General features: G+C 40.4%; 1 protein-coding gene across 3 annotated transcripts in view; it reads right to left on the bottom strand.

Moving 5' to 3' along the window:
• Nucleotides 1-20,676, bottom strand: part of furinb (furin (paired basic amino acid cleaving enzyme) b) — a 79,409-nt gene that overhangs the window by 54,930 nt on the left and 3,803 nt on the right. For all 3 annotated transcript variants that reach the window (XM_030095359.1, XM_030095360.1, XM_030095361.1), the window contains exon 2: nucleotides 17,611-17,895. In XM_030095359.1, the coding sequence (XP_029951219.1) occupies nucleotides 17,611-17,787 (177 nt within the window). In that variant the 5' untranslated portion in view covers nucleotides 17,788-17,895. The remainder of the gene's footprint in view (nucleotides 1-17,610; nucleotides 17,896-20,676) is intronic.

Here is a 20,676-nt window from a genome sequence, read left to right as displayed (position 1 = left end):
ACCAGAGCTGACAGGGAGGAAGACATTTTGCATTTGATTGCTCTGTTTCATAATTTCTTTGTGTTTCTGTTTATTATCATCGAGGCATTAACATGGACTCTGACGGTGTTGTTGTCAAAGTGTTCATGCATAATTTACACTAATAAAGACAGATTTCCCATGTAGCATTGAGCTGTGCCAGGGAAGCCTCGCTATTGTGCTATCTGAGGCACGGCCCCTCAAAGGTCACGACATTTCTCCCCATTTCGATCCCAACATCGTGCGATCAGCAGGAGCAGGGCTGTATAGGCTAAATGGCAATAATCATTTTACAATGAATCACAAAGGTTAGTAGAGAACAGTGAGACGGTTACATTTGGTGAACTATAATTCAGAAGCATATTGTTTTTCATAGGGGGAAACGGAGTTCGGGCATAGCAGGTTTTTCTTTATGATTTAACAGTTTAAGGATGTTGCATTACGGAGGGGTGTATAAATCCAAGGCGGCAGAAACACGGGGACTAAACGAGCGCTCGTATTAGCTGTGTGAGGCGGATGAATTTGTGTGGTAGCACAGAAAACATGAAAGCACTTCCAATAAAGGACCGTCGTGCAAGGTCCCATGATAGCCGTCATAACAATGATAAATGGCTGTAGCGCTCTGTAAAGCTTCATCATGCGACTTGTACATTTAGGGCTTGTTCCATTGCTCTTAGGATGAGAGTACAGGGAGGAATTTCTGCAAAACAGAACGGGGGGGATTAACATCTGTGATCCATTATTTTTTCTTTAACCTCATTTGCTTTTTCAATTTCGTTTTTATGCATCCATAAGTGACATTTTGTGAGGGGCTGGATTGAAACAGCCTGGCGTGCCGTGCCGTTTGTTCTTTCACAATGCAGAACAACAATGGGACCAGGAACAGAATGCCATTAGATGTACAATGAAACCTAATCAAAAGAAGCATTAAAAAAACACAAAAACAGATCTCGGTTGGGTGAAATTGCGTCTCAAGAAAATTTACTAAAATTAATTCTGCCTTTTAAAGGTGGGCGTACGCAATACTTGCTGTGGCCATCATGTTTATTGACCTGATAATCAAAACCAAAATAGCGTTTCTTTGTCAAAAGCCTTCTGCAAAATAAACACAATGCAGTTATAGAGAAAACCGCATAATGCCCGACGTCTATGAAGTGAAAGTGTTCCAATTTAAAAGACATTGTTCAAATAAAAAAAAAAAAGCACGACTTCTGTGTGATAATGCTCCCAGTCAGTCACACACAGCAACATCTACACCAGAATAGCTTGCAGCCTCCAATGCAACACAAAGTAAATCAGAGGTTAGATTATGATGGTAACACCTCAACACAATCGAACTGTACACAAAAAAGTAGACATGAGTAATGTACTCATCTTCCCCATAATGTGGTCCAGAAATTCATGGCGCTTGCTATATTCTACACAGCTTCTTAATGAAGAAGCATATAAGCAGTGGGAGCTCTTTTCCTCAGCGAGATCCATTAGTTCATATAAATAAACTCGCCGTCCAGTCCTTGGGAAAAAACCATGAATCTATCATGTGGATTTTTCTTTTTTTCATGAGAGCACTAGAACTCAGTCTGAATCAAAAGCGTGCTGTAGTTTCAAAGCCTTCATGAACAAAGAAGACAAGAATTTTTACAGAGTAAGGATTATGTTTTAAATGAAGTAACCCCAAAGAAGACGTTCTCCACGGTCACATTTAAATAACTTAAAAACTGAGACAAATTCTCTATCGAGAACTCTTTAACTTGGTTCCCAAAGGTTGGAGTACAATTTGAATGAGGAACTAATGATATGTTCCGGGTCAAATACTCCACTCTTTCAAGTCACTTTTATTTTGCTGAGTATAATTTGAAGAACTCCTGCATCATTTAAAATTTTCAGAGAACTGCTCAAGCGGCGCTACGCTCGCTTTTTGCCAACAAAGGAGTGAAAAGTGGAATGAAAATGGAGTGAACATTGCAAAACTATTCTGCATTCATCCTCTCCTGCAAATTGTATTCTTCCCACATGGCAGGCACACTTTCTACATTATTCAGACTGAGAATGATCTGGCTGGATTATAAGTGCCACACACAACTCCAATTTCTGGGTGCGGAGCGGAGCGGCGCGTAACGGCACCTACGCACCCATCCGTCCACACTGAGGAGCCTCCTAATAGCCCCCCAGGCATCATTAGCCACTAATTACAAAAATATTCAAATTTGCATAGACGTAAGGAGTCTTTTCATCTTTTTTTAAGAGAACAAAAAAGATACATTTTACTAGAACTTTGCAATAAATACTGAACAACACTGTAATCAGTTATTGATGTTATACTAATCCACCTACTTCCTGTAAACTCCAGGAAGAGGCTTGATGATCACAAATAGTGCCACCGTCAGGAAAGGCCAGCAGCCTTGTTATTTCACCATCACTCTTTGTCTTGTCTTTGCTAAATCGCATCAGTCTCCAATTGACCAAGTGTCACGCTTCACAGGATAGCCTGATATCTCCTGCCTCGCAGACCTTTTACTTCTCCATTCTGCTTTCCTCAAAAGGTCATACTTTTACAGCAGCACAAAGCCCACGTTTCTCTGCACAACTTTTTTTTTTTTTTTTTCCCAGCGTATCGACTTGTCAGTGTTTTCTTTAGTATTTGAGTAAAAAGGGAAAGAACAAAAGCTGGGAGACTGTAGTTTGGAGCCTTCCTGTGTATGACAGTGAATATTCCCTGCTACTGGCTGGTGAAGCATTCATTCTATTTTTGTTGTGCTCATCAAAAGAAAAATGAATACATTATTGTTCCCCTCCTACACGATCGCTTCAGCACTGCAGATCACAACAGGCAGGTCAGAATCGTCGGTCACTCGTATGATTGCCATGCGCTCTTTTTTGCTTCCCGATATGTCAACGTCAACACACACACACACACACACAGACAGACAGACAGACAGACACACACACAGGGCATGCCGGCCCTTGACAGATGAGCGTGTCTCTTATGAAGCATCACAGGCATCAAAACGTGTAGAAATCCATCATAAATGAATTCAGTCATGACATGTAAACCAGCTTTTTTTCCTTCCCTATGTGTGCCAGATGAATCATTTGCCACTTTGAAGCGTCAGAGTCGCGCTGAAAAACCCGTGTCAACTCGAGAGCTCGTTGTGAATGTACAATGAGGAGAAACGTGTGCAAATTATTTAAAAGTACATAGTGCCAACGCTCCCAGTAAATTCCTGAAACATTTATTCGGCTATAATATCTCATCACTGCTGGTGGGGATTTAATCAATATCTGCTAAAATTAAAAGGGAGCCTAAGTTATTCTGAATGCAGTGCACACATCAAACCGTGAACCCCCCACTGAATTCCTGTCCATATCTCTTTTATCAAAATTAACTGTGTTCTGAGCTCTGATTTACAATTCATAAGGGTCTTAAAATATTCATTCCCAAATGACTGGTTTCATGCGGAAAAAAAAAAATACTCACAAGAGGAATCCAGGATATTATATTGGCAACCAAAGCAGGGAAAAAAAGTGAAAAATGAGATGCTAAAATATCAAATTAAAGAAAACATGGGTTATTCAGAGATATTAGAGGTTTCATGATCGAGGACAGAATCTGGGCACACGGCGGGGGAAAAAAACACAAAAAAAAAAAACTAATAACTTCGTAATAACTTGCCCTCTGTCCTCAGCCTCAGTCAAATTACTTACTGTTTTTACACTCTCAGGGTTCAGAATCCACTGCTGTTGCTGTTTCATTAGTGGAAGAGGGATGAAATGAGGTGGTTCAGGGGTTCTCAGCAGAATGAGCACTAATCTGATCTCTCACTCATGTCTCTGGGCAACAATTCTCATCTCACCTACAACTGAACCGTCATACTTCAAATTCTTATGGTCTAATCCCCGTCTTTGATACCCACACATATTACATTTGTAATCATATTTTGTGGAAGCTAAAATTGGAATTCTCCCTTGAAATAATGGTGAAGGAAATGTGATGAGATCTGATGATGATAATAAAAAAAAATGTGCAGAGAACCTGTTCAATTGGATATAAATAATAAAGAAACAAAACTCATGGTGCAAAGGACAAACTCTGCATGCAGCTGTTATAGTTTGCACCGTCCTGTTGTTGGCATGCAGAGTGCTTGGAGGTGACAGCTCATATCTAGAGCCGGAGGCCATCGCCGTGCCCGTGCTTTTCAACCTGTGGGCAGGATGAAGAAAGGAGCTCCTAGGCGCGGCGGCAGAACTGTGAAAAGTGGAGCTTTTATCAGACATTAAACATAGCGGATTGGTCGCCTGGCAGCAATTTCATCTGATCTAATTTAATTATACAAACTGGCAATTCACTTCAAGAGGAATTGTTGTCACATCACATTATTGATATGTTGTGGCTCAACATTAACACAAGTTGATAACCAAACAAAACTGTTTCTTTACGACTGATTAATGAATATAGCATCCAAAATCTACACACATTAAAGAAATGTGTGTACTTACGAGAGCCTAAAGTGGGTTAAGCACAAATTTGACTTTGAACAATAAAATGACTCATGGTTTGGTTTAGTGGCGGCATTAGCAGCAGTAGTCATAACATTTACTGACAGTGGCAGTGATTGTAGTGACAGTAATGGTGCTAACAATGACAGTGCCAGCTTCAGCTGTTCAAACCTGGCAAACAAGATAGCTTTTTTTTTTTTTTTCCATTTCCATTTATTATTGCCTTTTAGAATCTTTCCTACTGACTGTTGCCAAAACCAAAGGATTTTTTTCATTTTTCGAAGGAGCTCAATTGTATTGATTCGCCATAATTCAAAATTAATGGCCCGCTCCCACAACAGATTCTCTACAATTTCAATTCAGATGTGGTGCTCAACTGTCTGCAGACCGTTTTGACACGCGGGATTTCACACGCCTGAGACGTTGCGGCAACGTTTACCTGACGGCGCGTCACGCCGCATCCTGCTGAACTGTTGATGCTGTCGTCGAATGTTGCAAAAGCAATTGTACTGCATGTGAAGACCGTCACCGTGACAGTTACATTTATTCTGAGAACAAAACCAGCGTGCAGATGTAGTCTGTGACATTGTTCATAAAAAATGTACTCTGTTGCAGAATGATGTTTATTACTAGTAACAATTCTGGATGTACAGACACAAGCACACACTTTGAAGGATTTATATCCTTCTTTTTTAAATTATGAGTTTAAATCTAGACACTACTGGATTAGACACTGACAAACGTGGCGAGCCACATAGTGTTAAACAAAATAAAATAAAATATATTCCTTGAGGTAATCACTGTTTGCCTTGATGACATCTTTGCACACTACTGAGTGAACTTCAACCAGCTTCATTAGACCGTCTGCTGCGGTGGCTTTCAATTAACAGATGTGCCTTGTTGAGGGTAATGGCAGGAATCATCTGCTTAATGCATTAGGGGAAATCAGTGGAAAGGTGACAAGGTAAACAGGAAATGCCAGACAATTAAATCCTCTGTTTGGGGTTGGGGGGGAGGCGGGTTGTAGCACATGTAATGACAGAAACTATTTTGCAAAGTGGAAAAACAGCAGTCTTTTGTTGCTGCGATAAAGTTGGTGAAAAATAAAATTGTGAAATATATTTCAGAGCAGCAAAGACCATCAATACCATGTAAAAGTTAACCGGGTCTAAAGATGACAGCGGCACTAAAGAAGAATGTTATCGTTTAGTCATTTTATGGCTCATTCTCATTGGAGATGAGAGTTTGGAAGACTCAGCAGCCTCGGATAAGAACCCACAACAACGCACACACCCCGCCTTCACTGCAGACTTATGGCTGAGTGCTCTGGCCCAGGAAGACAATACCTGAACAACAGAGCAGTAAATTCCATTGTGAGCTGTCCAAAAGGGAAATTCTTAGCTTCAGATGGGTGTTTTTTTGTGAAAATGGAAGAACGGGAATGGATGGTATTTGCATGTGTGGTGCCCACCGCGAAGCACAGTCGAGGAGGTGCGACGGAATGAAGAAGCTTTGCTGGTGACAGTGTTGTTCATTTATTAGGAACTCACAGCAACACTTTGTGAGCGTGGTTATCACAACATTATGCAGTGACAAAGCCCACCTCCCGGCTATGGGGGACTTTTTTCAGCAAGAAAAGAGTGTGATAGAGTGCTGCAGTACATGACCGGAGCTTCATAAGCTCAGGAACGAGTTGGGCCACACAGGAAAGGAAAACCAGCCGACGAGTGCTCAGCATACAGTATGTGGGGTGTACTTCAGCGGCGTTGGAAATGCATTTCAGTTCAAGACCTCATGAGGCTGCCTGAGTGAATGCCAAGTATGTGAAAGTAAGCATTTTCACTGGTTGCACCATCCATCTATGCATTCATCCGATACTCTGCTACAATTTAGCAAGTTCTCCTACGATCGCATTTAGATGTATTTTCTGACCTTGAACGGGACTCAAAAACTTCACAGTTCTGGGGATTTTAGTGTAATAAGTCCATCTACAGTCACACGGCAGTGTGAGTGGCGAGGTTGAGTGGGCACGTCGGCAGGGTGCCGGTCAGGATATGGAGACGCAGGCTGCAAAACATAGCGAAGCAGGACGGGCCAGGTAATGGCAAACCGGGGGAGTGAGTGCGTGGGGGAGTGAGCTGGAATGAGCAGCCGTGTGTCTCATATCAGGGCGGACAGAGGAGCGCTGATCAGCAGATAGCTGAGCGGGCAATATAGGCAGGGAATGTAGCGGCACACGTGTATGATGATCCACACGCTGTCATAAAAATAAATGATGTGGCCGTTTGAGCAAAGCAGGGATGCTGAATTTTGCATTGAAGCATTTTATAGTGACATGACTCAAGCGTACGTTATTTCGCCGGGCAGTAAAAGTTTCCCAGAGGATTTTAACAAGATATTGCGGATGAAGAGGACACTGATTGAAATTGTTATTGAAAACTATCAATCCAGATTGTAGGGGAAACTGCAACAAAGTCGTAAAATCTTTAACGTCTCACAATGTGGTGCCAAGAAGAATGGCTTGACACACACGCAAACACAGAGGCAGCATTGCAATTGATGGTGACACTGACTTCATGGCTACATTTTGCTCTGTATCTGTAAGCGTGGTGGAGACTGACAGAAATACGGATATAATGAATGCAGCGCGCAGAAGGATGGCTCTGTGGAAATATGTATGGGTGTCTAGTGTGGAGCATAAATGAGCCTTAAGCCATATAGGGGATTAATTAATGGCTGAACATGCAAACCATAGGCTCCACCCGTCATATTTCAGTACTGTGAAGAGCTAAGGGAGTAGAAGATTACCATTTCTCCAAAAGGCAGTAAGCAGATAGAACAGGTTTGGGGTATTCCAGTTTGATTTATATTATAATATAAGAGTTCTTTTTGCATATCCATTTTGTACCATTAAAAAAAAAGAAAAACACTTGCAATACACCTCATGCTTTACAAGTACTAAGGTTTTCTGTTCAACCTAATTTTTAATTGCACCATGTTTGCTTTTAGCGTTTGCAGGTATTTAATTGAACCCACTCTTCTTTCCAGTGAGATGTGTGCAGTGCTGCAACACAAGCTCAAAGCATGACCAATCCACCCACGTGCTTAACAGTTGGAGAGGTGTGCTTTTCATCAATCTTCACATTTTCATTTCCTCCAAGTATACCTTCGCTTTTTACTGTGTTCTTTCCAGAAGATTATAAATTAGCCAAAAACTACAGACACTGAACTAAAAGAACCCCCTGACTACTAATTGCCGAAATAAATGCTATAATCTCTTTCATTGGCCTTCCAAACTTTACTTAATTGCTGTGTAAATAGTTGCATTTATCCCAGCCTTGGAATTTCAATCACCTGGTCTTTCATACAAATGAGTTTGAACAAGTCAAAGTTTCAACCAGCTAATTAAATTCTGACATCTTACTTTGCAAATTATCCCAGAACCTAAAATTACCTGAGGTTCCCAAACACCTCGTTTCTTTTTTAAACCAAAGTTGTACAGAAAAAAAAAACAAACATTATTATAGTTTAATAACTTAAAGCAGAGGGACCAAATTAATAACAGTTTAGTTCATATTTACCTAAAAACAACTTCAGATGTTTATCTTTTTAGCTCACTGAGGAGTACATTATGAAAAGGTTTCCATTCAAGTGCAAACCTTTTCACTGTGCCTGAAAATGTATTTGAATGTGCTATTTTGTGCTTCATACAGTGAAATACGTCCTCCGTTTGACTCATATTTTCCTTTTGAATTCTATTGAATCTAACATTACAGCAAATGATTTCACTTTTTACTTTTTTTGGCCAAACTTCAAAAAGATCTCAATCTTGTAAAAAAAAAAAAAAAAAAAAAAAAAAAAGTCACTTCTCAGGGTAAAATATTTGCTCAAATTCATCCTCACAGCTTAACTTTGATGCTAAAGCTACCAGGTTAATAATAAAGTTACAATTACAGCAGTATCAAAATCTCCACCTTTTTGGTAAGCTAAGTGAAAATGTGTAATTATGGAAGCAAATCAAAAATCTAATTAAAATGCACTAACCAAATTTGGTTTTTCATTTTAAGGTTATGGCTGCTTATGTGACTCATAATTAAAATTAATAATCAATCAAACAAACTGCATTTTATTTTTAATCTTCAAGACCGCTTATTTTGTGACTTAATTAAAATAAAAAAGAAAATAACATTTGACATTTACTTTTTAAAACATGCCCCAGCAAAAAGGTGTCAAAATTCAGTTTGAAATGTCAAATTTGAAAATTAAAAAGCATTAGTCAAAATGCACATTCATTTTACGGTTATATCTGCATTATGTGACCCATAATTGAAATTATGAGTCAATCATGCAGACTGCATTTTAATGTTCATCTTTCGGTTGCACACTTTATATAACAACTAAAAAGAAAAAGCAAAAGTGTGCTTGCTTTTTCATTTTCATGTCAAAAGTGTCTCATAATTCAATCTGACTTCTCAATCCGAGCGGCACAGGAGCGACGTCACATACTGCCAGTGTGGTTGACAGCTTGCTTCAACATATCAGATAATCCCATCTTTAAATTTAGAGTCTCCCTCCCACAACCGCCAGGAATTATAATATTCAGACTATGAGTCGTCACCCATAAATATGAGAGCCATCTGTAAAAAGAGGAAAAGACATGTGCATTAAAAAAAAGGGTGGTCTCACCTCATCATGAGAATGGTGTGGAGTTTGCATGTTATCCCTTTGCGTGTGTGGCTTTTCCCGAGGTTCTCACGTTTAGTCGTGAAGTCCAAAAGCCTGAACTGCCTGTGTATGACTGTCTGTCTTGCTGTGTTTGCCCTGTGATCGATGCACCCTGCCTTTGCCTATAGTTGGATCAGCTCCAGCGCCCCATGACCCCGAAGAAGATAAAGTGGTGCAGAAGATGGATGGATCTATACCGTACAAGACACTGTCTAGAGTTCATTTTTTTCCCAACATTTTGCTTGTATTGTCAGACAAATCTGTAAAAATGAAGGCTTTTCAGTGGTAATGTAGCAGCATTCTGCTGTCAGACAGTGTCATCTAGTGGTCCCCGGTGGTATATACCAGATCATCTGATTAAACGAGGTACAACATTTTTCAGAAAGTTATTTACTGACGGTTTTTGATGGAAGAGCACAATGCACCGGGAGTGAAGACGAACTGAATTACAACCTATTGACATTCCTCTCTTTCAGCAAGCAGAACTGCTAGCAAAAGTGGAGTTTCAGCAAAGTTTACTCAAAACCACTAAATAATGACCAAATTATAAATGAAGGTACTTTTTTTTTCGAGCTTCACGGCCAAGAGACACTTGAAAGAAGGCAGACAATGCACATGCATGACTGGCTCCGTCTCACACAGGAGCAGAGGCAGCCTGATAGACCTAATCCTTTTCCACACACTTGATCTATGCAGTTTGGTCTCTGAGCACATTCAGCCACCTATTTCAGTAAAACAACCGCACTTCTCCTGCAGTCCCAATGCTGACTGCAAATTTGTGGCTGGTGGACTGTTAGTATCCGGCGTAGAGTCAGAGTTTTATAGGTCAAAGATTCTTGAGTTATAAAACATAGTTTGTAGAACATTTTGAGTAATCATTTCAGTGGTTTTCTGGCATCGCGCCCACCAATTTCTCGAAGACATTTTTGGAAATAGCTAAAAGGTCTGAAGCTGCCGGCTCCATATAATGAAGTGGCGCATTTAAATGAGAGACAGCTTGGGGACAAGGAGGTACACTTCACTCAGATCAGTAAACACTGGAATAAAGCAGAGACTCGAGGATGAAGAAACAGAAAAGGAAAGAGGCTTCAGAAGGAAGACAGAGAAAAGAAGAATTGGCCTGCAAACATTCAGCGAATATTGGACATTTTGAGGGAAGTTAAGATTAAAGACGGGACAGCAGGCAAGAAACACAAAAAGATCAGATAACGGATATGAAAGGATTGCAAAACAGTTTTTTACGGTGGATTATATAGGATATGATTCAAAGATGAAGATGAGGAGAAAAAACACTTCAAATATGTGCGAAAAATAATTTCCTTGTGATTATAATGAATGTGGTGGGGAAATTACATAATATTGAGGAATTTTCAATTGTCCTACATTTTACACCAATTGACTACTCACAGGAAGATGTTACACCTCCTGGTTTGTTTGAAACGTCACCAACAGTCAACAGAAAAATACGATGTCCGCAGAAGACCATCACCACCAAAAAAACTAGTTCTGTAATGTTTACACAGGAGTAGAAATCAAAGTCTACGTTTATATAATTTTTTCCAACAATATTAAGTGTTATTTCAAAGCTAATTAAAGACAACTTGAAACACAATGAAAATATACAGATATTTTAATTATATGCAATATTCTTATTTTCCATTTAAATAATTTCATCAGTTTGTGGTTTCAAATATATAATTATAGAATTTATCAGTGCACAATGCTCTCACCCATAGCCTGCAAGCTTTTGGCGGGACTACAGTGGCCATGAGATGTCGAGAGAGAGAGAGAAAAAAAAAAGAAGCCATGAGACAGTGTTGCCAACAAAAAATGAACCCCTCCCCTCCCAACACTGGAGTCAATCTGCTGGAAATAATAAGTTGGCAATTTTCTCCATGGCAACCCAATGCCAGAACAGGCTGCAGCGTGGCACGCCAGTTTGCAGATAGTCACATGGGCTTTACAGGCTGGCTTTAGGGCACAGAGCAGAAACTAAAGGTTGTGCCAAATCCTCCACGAACAAAACATTAAAAAAAAAAAAAAGAAAGAAAGAAGAAGAAACGCACGCACTCGCACACATTCCTTCAATTCCAGGATCTTGCACTCACTTGTATCAATTTCCAGGCGATTGACCTTAACCTAACTGAAACCCATTTCACTACAATTAAACCCAGGTTTCTCACCCAATGACGTATCGATTCGCTTCATGGGCAGTTGCTTTCAGTCTCTCAAAAGAAGTTGAGTACCTTCAATAAAGCTCTGTAAAAGACATTTATGTCTCCTCAACATGAATAATACAAGCGTGCGCAGGAAAAGAGAGACGAGAGAGTACATCCGGCGTGAGAAGAGAGAAGCGAGGTTAAAGGGTGTAACAAAGACCTGTCATGCCAGTCGGCATGATAATAGTTCCAAAGCTTGAATACTTTCTAGAATTTGAATAATGTCAGTTAAGAACTATCCTTTTGGGTTTTTTTTTTTCCTTCAACATTTTCTTTCATGGCATTTATGCAGCACTTTCCGATCCTGCTCCTCGAGGACCACTGTGCTGCGTGCTTGAGACGTCTCTCTGCTCCAGTTCTCAGGACTGGGAAGCACCGCATTACTGCAAAGTTGAAGTGAGAGTAATAACATAATTTATTTAGAAAAATAGTGTCACAAACATAACTGGTTGCAAAAGCTACATCTCCATTTGTTAAGTGTAGATAGTGTGGAATTTCTGTGCACGGCATATTGCAAATTGATCATCACCCAGACATTAAAATATACAATTATATATCGCTAAAGACTGACTGAGGTGAGTTAAATTATCTTTCCGCTCACTGTGCATTCATGCTCTGAATGCCAACACGTTTGGCATATTCGATGGAAGCCTTCAGCGTCATTTCATACATGGTGGCCACGCAGAACTCATAAGTACAAACACAAACACTTTTTTTTTTTTTTTTTTTAAACTAAAAACAACAAAGTCAACACACTGCTCCACTTCTTCTGAGACAACAGTGGTGAAAAATGCTGAAGCAAAAAAGAAATGGTTAAAATTAGATTCAAGACACACACAAAAAAGAGCACAAAACACAAAGATATCAGCCTCATAGACTTCTGTTTGTTTAATAAAGGAAAGCCATTTGCAATGCTGGACAGGATTATAGCATATCTCATGTTTAACTCATACCCTGCAGCCCTGTCGGAGTCAGTGACAGCCTCTCGATTGCAGCAAACATTTGCAGAGATGCTAAACAGGCTCTGTCCTTTAAATTTTAACTAAACTTTTTTTCCACTCCATCATGTGGTGCAGATTTCGAACATCTGATCACATTTTCAAACACGCTAATTAAAATTCATCTGTCGCAAAGATTTGAGAATGAGGCAGCGTCTGGAAGAAAAAGCTGTGATTTTCATGAATATTCAAGATGTTATGCAAAAGGAGGAATATATTCAAATATTTTAAGAGACATAAATGTTTTCATGATACCCATCTCTTTACTATTAATTTCCCAGGAAGGGTTTTGTAGCTGTTGATGGACGCAGAATAAAAATTACTTTACAAGGACAGAAAATTAGAAGTAAAATGTTCACCGCCTCGTGACAAAGGGTTACTGAACAACCGAGCAGGTTGGACATTAGCAGAAAAGACAAATAAAACTGTGATAATATGTGTATGTGTATAATCTGCAGTCACAGACGGCTGTGAGATTACACAAGAAGAAGAGCTCATGCTTGATTTTCTGAGCAGTAAAGAATGTGATGCACAGAAGATCACTGAGCAAAGACAAGCCGGGACAGAATGAGCAACTGAAAAAAAAAAATAAATAAAGGATGAATTAAAAACAATTGATGTTTATGAGATGTGATCTGGAGCTCTTCTGGCATTACTATGGCTTTGGAAGCTCATTTCATGCAGCCTAATGATGCTTGGGAGGTAATGGCCCAGAGAAAGCTCAAATAAATTATGAAGGTCTCCGTCAATCAATCAGACTCAATGTTAATATTTTGACCTAACGATTAATGCATTAGGAGTTCATTACCCAGCAACACTGCATCTGCTACTTGGCAAACACCTCTGTTCTTCATCATCCAAGACTTTTTAAAGAAACACGTCCATTCAATACAAGCCGGAAACAACAAAGAAAAACGATGCCAAAAAAACGTGTTTAAACTGATTTAAATGCGATACAGTGATTGAATTTAATTAGGGTTGCTTTTTTTTATTGGGGGCCTTCAGACTCATCACAAACTCATCCTAAATTTTTACTTCTCCAAAGCAAAATTGCTCACATGCTAAAAATAAAGAAACAAAGAAAAACATAAACAAGCTGTTCAAAAATGATTTGCAACAAACCTTGGATGTTGGGAAGGAAACAATCTTCCTCTTTCTCATGTTAATCTCCTGGTACCATTATGATGCATTAGCATGTCTGCACTGAAATTCATTAGCGCCAATGGTGAGCTTTCCACTGAGACACTTTCTATTTTCCCCTTTAGAGTCCTGTGGGAAACAGGAGACTGAAAATACTGCAGGTGCAGGGAGTGCCGGTCTAGCTGCTGCAGAATGCTGTAATCTGAGTTTTTATATGTGAAACAAAAGTCTTGAAGTTCGAGGATACGAACATCTCCGAGTAAGTACGCACTGCAGAGGAAACAGCGGGAGTGTGTTGGATAACTGAAGGGAGACGCTTTTGATGATCCTCTCACGAAGTGATCAGCTTTAAGTAGGGACAAAAACACGGGTTAGCAGAAAAAAAAAGAGCAGTAATGGAAACACACATGCCTGTATTGACAGATCGTGAAGCACGGGATCCCCGATCCCACTTAAGGCAAATGAACACAGAAGATATAAAGCAGCGACGCTGCGTGATGTAACCAGTCTATCTGCGAGCTCACTTCACAGCTCACTTCACAAACCACATCTGAATAGAAAGTAATCAAAGTTTTCTCATATACACAACCCCCCCCCCCCACAGCCCCGTATTAAAAGCAGCAGTATCATTTCTGCATGCTCCCAGAGCTGATGCGTTTCCAGCATCTCTCACATCCCTCGGATCACTTAATGACAGAGAGAAATCGACTGGGAGAAGGATTTATTTTGATGAAATCATTTTTTTGCTGCAATTCATCCCAATAGAACTCAATGAATCAAATGAAGATAGATTGAGTAAAAAGTAGCCGGCAGGTCGGTGCTTCGCCCAATTGGCAAGGTATCATGCTGAGCGTGGACAGCGGTCTTGGACTGTTTTACATTTTATCTGTCAATGGGTTCTGAAAGGATAATATAGTTCAATCGGTTTAAACAGGATTACTGTAATCAAGTAATCATACAGTACCTGGAAACGACCTGTTAGATCGACATTACAGACCCATGCAGCTAGAGGAAAGACACAACCTGCAAAGCAGTCAGCACAAAGAGGATAGAGTTTAATTTTATTTTTGAAACCAGGAATTACAGTAATGCCAAGCATTTTAACTGTGTTAGCTATAAATAGAAGACCAGAAGACCCCTATTGAGGGAAGTAAAAAGAGATGGAGAGACAAAGAGACACGGGAAGCGGCTCTGGCATCAGACATCTACTCAGGGGTGATTCAGTCTGTCAACGCCCACAGAGCCTGCCCATCCTCATAAAAACAATGATTCTGACTCGGCTCACCAAGAGCACAACATGACATTTAGCTCTAAACCTTGGTCTGGAACGCCCACACAAACACAAAGCATTGTTAAAAAAAAAAAAATTGAACACATTACAGAGAAACAGATACAACAATATTCTGTGACAAGCTGCAAAATGCTGATGCACACTGGGATGTCTCAATGACATTTACTCCTAAACCCTGAAATTCAACACATGCATACAGAGTCAGGCACATATAATTTCATTTCCTTACACCTACTCAAATAAAAGGCCTGAAATATAAAAGGTGGTAATGCAAATACTGACAGACATAACAAGACAATATGATATTTCTAGGCACTGCAGTAAATAAGAAAATCTGTCACATGATGAGCCTATAATCACATTAGTGATAAAAATCCCATTACGTTCCGATTATACGTCAACCTCTTTGCTCTCATCAAGTGGCCTGTAGGGCGGCCACCAAGGATGATGGGAAAATGACTAAGCCGATTCTTCTCTGAGCCCCCAGCCCTGAAAAGGCTTGCCTCTCCCATTCCCTCATATAACCCACACGATCCAGTCAGAGCGCAGCCTGTAGATCATGATTCTCTCGTTGCACCCACTCAGGGACCAAAGACTAAAATAAAACTTATTTGTGTGCCTCTGCGAAACAATGAGTGAAGAAGTACTCCCACCAAACCTAATTTCAGAGAGTGGATAATACTAATTTTCAACCTTCCAGTCATTCGGTGCTCAAGTTTTTCAGTCGATATTTCTGCTTTATTATAGTTTCCTCCATAACGCGCTTCATATGCAGTCACCCAGCGGTTCCTGCGTCTCGTTCCTACTGCTACTCATTTTTTTTGGAAAATGATGATAACAGTCTGAATTCTTTCTACACTCTTTCCAATTCTGCTTTCATTATCCACACTCACCCTCCCCCCCCAAAGTTGCAGGCATTGCACCCACTATTGGAATATCTGTTTCTCGGCACAAGAGAGAAGAGAAGGGCTCCCTCGGGGTGTGTCATGAACCCAAAACCACTGCGGTTGGTTGGGGTGACACGAGTGGTTTGTCTTTTCATGTGCACTAAATTGACAAGCTGCCATATGGCATCACAGACTCGGCAACGGGGAGGATTTATTCCTCTGACATCCTCCGGCACCTCCTCCTTTGATGCAATCAGTAATTGACAAAAAAGCTAAAAATGAATCCATTAATCACGGGTTTAAATCAGCTGAATGGCGGCTCGATACCGTCGTTGTGGTCGGGGAAAATGAGAGAAAGAGAAAAACAAGTGAAAGAAGGCAATTAAAGTTTATGTAGGGAAAGTGATCACGTAGGGGAAATATGCGAAAAAGAAGGAAGAATTGCCTCATTCAGCGGAGAGAGACTCCTTTCTTGCTCTATTGTATTGTGTGTCTAGAATATGTATGTGTACTCTGTGAGCTGAATACCAAATGGCATTTCACTCAATTCACTGGGACTGTGGATTGATTCTCCATCGAGAATTAACAGAAGCATATGAAAGCAAAAACTGTTATGGGACAATAAACCTAATGTAAGCTTCTTTTTTTTTTTTCTTTCACTCCGCACTGCACTGGTTTTTTTCCTCAGTTTTACCCAAAACAACTGCAGTGATCCAGATCAATACTAAAGGAGCTCCAGATTTGAACAGAATATAAATCTTAGACAAGCTCTAAGATATAATTTAATATAACAAGCTGAAGGAAGAAAAAACACAGACTTATAATAGCACAAGGCTAATCATGTCCAGATTGGGATAAACCCATTGGACAACTGTTCACCGAGGAGAAAAAAAAAACCAAAAAACACCGGACTGTGAAAGCCAGAAAGAACTATCTTTGACAAACTAAGGAAAGCAAAGATAAGCTTGTATTAATATTGCAAACCTCTCTTTTAGAAAATCCTCTTTATTTGAGGTGGGTAGAGGTAGGACGGGGATATTGCGGAACCTCCCACACATATTCCTAAGAAGTAATCCAGAGGGCTGTTCACTGGTGTGTGCAGTGCTCAGGCAGCTCCACAAAGACACATGCAAATGAACTTAAGTCTCAAGTGGAGCAACAGGGGAAGGAGGGGGGGACCAAATAGCAACTCACTGTCAAGTGTTGAGCACAAATATGAAAAAGCTTAGCCTTGGAAGCATTTTGATATTCAAGGGACCTAACACATCACTGGAAAAAAAAAAAAACCCCCAAAAAACAATAAGTCACTTCTGCTTCTCTCTCTCGGTCCTCCACATTTTTCACTCCTGACAATTTTTATTTCTTTCTCCAATGTGAAAACTATGTGACACAGCAATTCAACTAATTAAAGTGGCTTAGCAAACCAAAAATAAACGGGAAAACAGAAGTCGCAGCAATACCGTCAGACTACCTATACATCCAATTATTCAATACGGCAAAACTTTCTTAGACCCTAAAACAACAGTCTTGTTAGCCCCAACTGCTGTTGACACTACTCTGTAAACACTACTGTCTGCCAGGCGGTTCGGAAGTCACGCATGCCCCACTTACTCCACCAGAAGTGGAGGAGGCCACACTTCAACAATCTGCTGCGCAAACAGGAAAGCCTGGAGGTGTCGTGTCAGGCGCTCTGATGCTCGGCTTTGATGTGCAATCATTTTTTAATAGCGATGTTTAGCTACTGTACAAGCCATCGCTGCCGATGAGGTGAATCAGGTGGGTAAAAGTATAATGCAGCAGCTTTGTGATCGTGATACTCATAATAAAGAACTCACATTTCCATGGTTGATGAAGCCATGTTCCCTGGCGATGCGGTCAGCTTCCTGCGAGTCCCCGTTGATCTGGACAGCCCAGGTGTTTGTGAAGACCTCTGCAGCCTCGGTGCACTTCAGTTCGAGCGTCAGCAGGACAAGACCTGTCCGTAAGAGCAGCAGGGCCACCCTGGCATCCATTAAAAGGAGAACTCTTGACGGGGCCAGTCTATCCGTCCGTCCGTCTGTCGCTGCTTCCCGGGCAGAGTGGGGCTGCTCTACCTCACAGCGGCAAAGTAGAACAGCGGCCTAGAGATGAGAGGACAGAGCAAGCTATAAACAAAACTGTGGCCCTCCTAACTGGGTCGCTCTTGGACCTGAAATACCTACTGCAGACATTATTCATAAAAAAGACCGAAAACTGCAGCGAAAATAACCAGCCAACCAGGGGCTTTATCGCCCATCAACCTCAGTTCAACGTCCACTGTCAAGCTGAGAGAGAGAGAGAAAAAAAAAAAAAGCACCAAAGCACCACAACTTAATAAATGTGCAAAGCATAAATATTAGGTCAAAACTGACAAAAGCGCTGGCAAAAACAAAATTATTTTTCAATTCTCCTTCATCTTTTCCAGGCAGAAAATGGTAATATATGATAATGATATACAGCAGGCATGTTGCTGCAATACAGGAAACGCTCCAAGCAAACCAATATGCAGCTAATGGCTACAAGAGAGGCAAGGCTTCAGAGGGAGAGGACATTTTTAATTCTCATTCAGTCCCTGCTGTTAATTTTATGATGTTTCAAAGGGCTAATTTAACCAACTACTTATTAGGCGTCATAATGTTCAGTATTATATAGATTAAATGAATAGCAATGATAAGAACTACAATACAACTGACTGTTATTTGAGCAGATGTTCAAAAAAATAAAACAAACAAAAAAAAAAAAAAAAACTCCCAGATTTTCATACTGCAGCTCTCTCCTTGCCTTTGATTTGTAGCACTTTCACAGCAAAGGAGCCTATAAGTCACCCATAAAACGGAGCGCTTTGAGGTAAGTTAACTGATTCACTGTGCGAAAAAGATAAGGTTTGGGTTACGACTACGTATATCAGTCCACTCTGAACGAGATGAAGAGAAGGGGGATAGTGCCAGAATAAATGCCTGTTTTGTCCCACCAACAATGCAATTCAGTGAGTCGAACCTTATAAGACCCCCAACTGATGTGAAAGAAAACAAGAGCTGCATTTCAAACTCTCAGACGGTGCAAAAAAGAGAGAGTGGATTGTAGTCATTCTGTTTTTCAACTTATGCAATGATGGCAAGTTCATCCCTCTGAAAAACAAATCAGTTTACAGAGGAAGACAGCAGTAGTTACAGCAATATATCAAGATGTCTGGGCGAAAGCTTTGAAAATAACCTCGACATGTATGTCACATGTTCATTGTGTACAGCGACCTTGGCTGTGCTGAAAGACGCTGATAAATAAATACATTATTATTAACATGCCCGGGCAAGCGCTTGATCAGTGATGGATGGCGCTGTCTGAACAGGCCTACAGGTGTTGCATTCTATGGGACGCGAAACACATCGCCAATGTCATCTGCAGTCACCATCACATTTCTATAAATAGAAGGTGACACTTTTCTTCGAGACGCACCACCACCCCATTCTCCAAGGCACGCTTGTGCACAGTTTTTTTTTTTTTTTTTTTTTTCTTAAATACTTAGGCGGGTTGTTTGGAGTACACTGGAGAAGTTGCTCAGTCTCTTCATGCAATCTCAGACTGACTTAATGATGTTGAGATCATAGCTCTCAGGGAGACACGCCATCTGTTACAGGACTTTTTGTTGTCAGTGTAGATGTTGTAAATAGAAAGGTGGCTGTGCCTAAGAGCAGTCTGGCTGCTTAGATTGCACAGAATGGCAGTAGGAAAAGTACAACAAAGGACATAAGGCAACACAACACTGCCGGCTAAAGAGGGACAACTGTGTTTTTAATCAAACCCTTCTTTTTACATGAATTTATAGTGTATAAATATTGATCGTCCATACAGCAAATGGGTTTTGCAACACAAGCTCCTATTTGAGGACTTGAAAAAAACAAAACGTTTCAATGCAAAAGCCATTAATGGCCACGGGCGGTAGGCTTATTGAAGCCAGTTGTTTTTGCATTAACTTTCCCTTGAAAAGCTTTAACCCAAACTGGTTGAATTGTATCACAGAAAATGCCCCCGCTGTTCAATCCTACAACAATTATTCAATTTCAAGAGATTTAGGTGAATCCAAACTATTCGAATAGGATAAGCACACTGAATAGATCTGCGGCTTCATGGATAGAGTGGGTGTGTTTCGAGCGCAGCAGGGAAAGTGGTGAAAACATGACCGGGGGGCTGTCACTCTTCCCGTGGAGCAATTCTTCTGAGCTCATTAGATGCTATGCTGGAGCTACAAAAACAAGAGCAAAGGGTCTGCTGTCACTGAGATGGCTAAAAAAGAAAGGAAAAAAAAAATCGAGGGAGAGTAAATGAGTGAGAGAGAGGGGAAGGAGGAGAGTCAGGTGAGGGTCCACAGGCCTTTTCCAGGCAGCGTCGTGGAAAATAACGAGCGCATTATAACACAACACACCCCGAAAAGCCTTTTTCCCAAAACACAGCCCGGAGAGGCGTTAACAAGAGGCTGCTTACTCCTACAATATACATCAAAGGCCTAAAACTGAGATGAAACTTCAACCTTGGAACCGCATAAGAGTCAAGACTTTAAAATCTAAACAACAGTGAAAACAAAAAGTCAGCTGCATTGTGTCTTTTGGAAAACCTCCAAACTGAAGTAAAGTAGAAGTGTTAAGGGTGGATAAGTGACCGATGGTATGCTAAATTTAAATTGTATTTTTTTCAACTCTCCCTCACAAGAAGTGAAGTGCAACGAAGTCCTCAGTTCTGGTCTGTGCACTATTAATATACATTCTCTCATGTTCAGTTTACATTGCTGGCTTCTAGCTGCTAAGCATTTTCATTCTTTTTTTGAGACAATGATAATATCCATTTTTTTCCTTATATCGGTTGTATTTATCCTGCACCTTCTGTTTCAG

This window comes from Salarias fasciatus, chromosome 7 (assembly GCF_902148845.1).
Source record: "Salarias fasciatus chromosome 7, fSalaFa1.1, whole genome shotgun sequence".
NCBI lineage: Eukaryota > Metazoa > Chordata > Actinopteri > Blenniiformes > Blenniidae > Salarias > Salarias fasciatus.
This window is presented reverse-complemented; position numbering and strand designations above follow the sequence as displayed.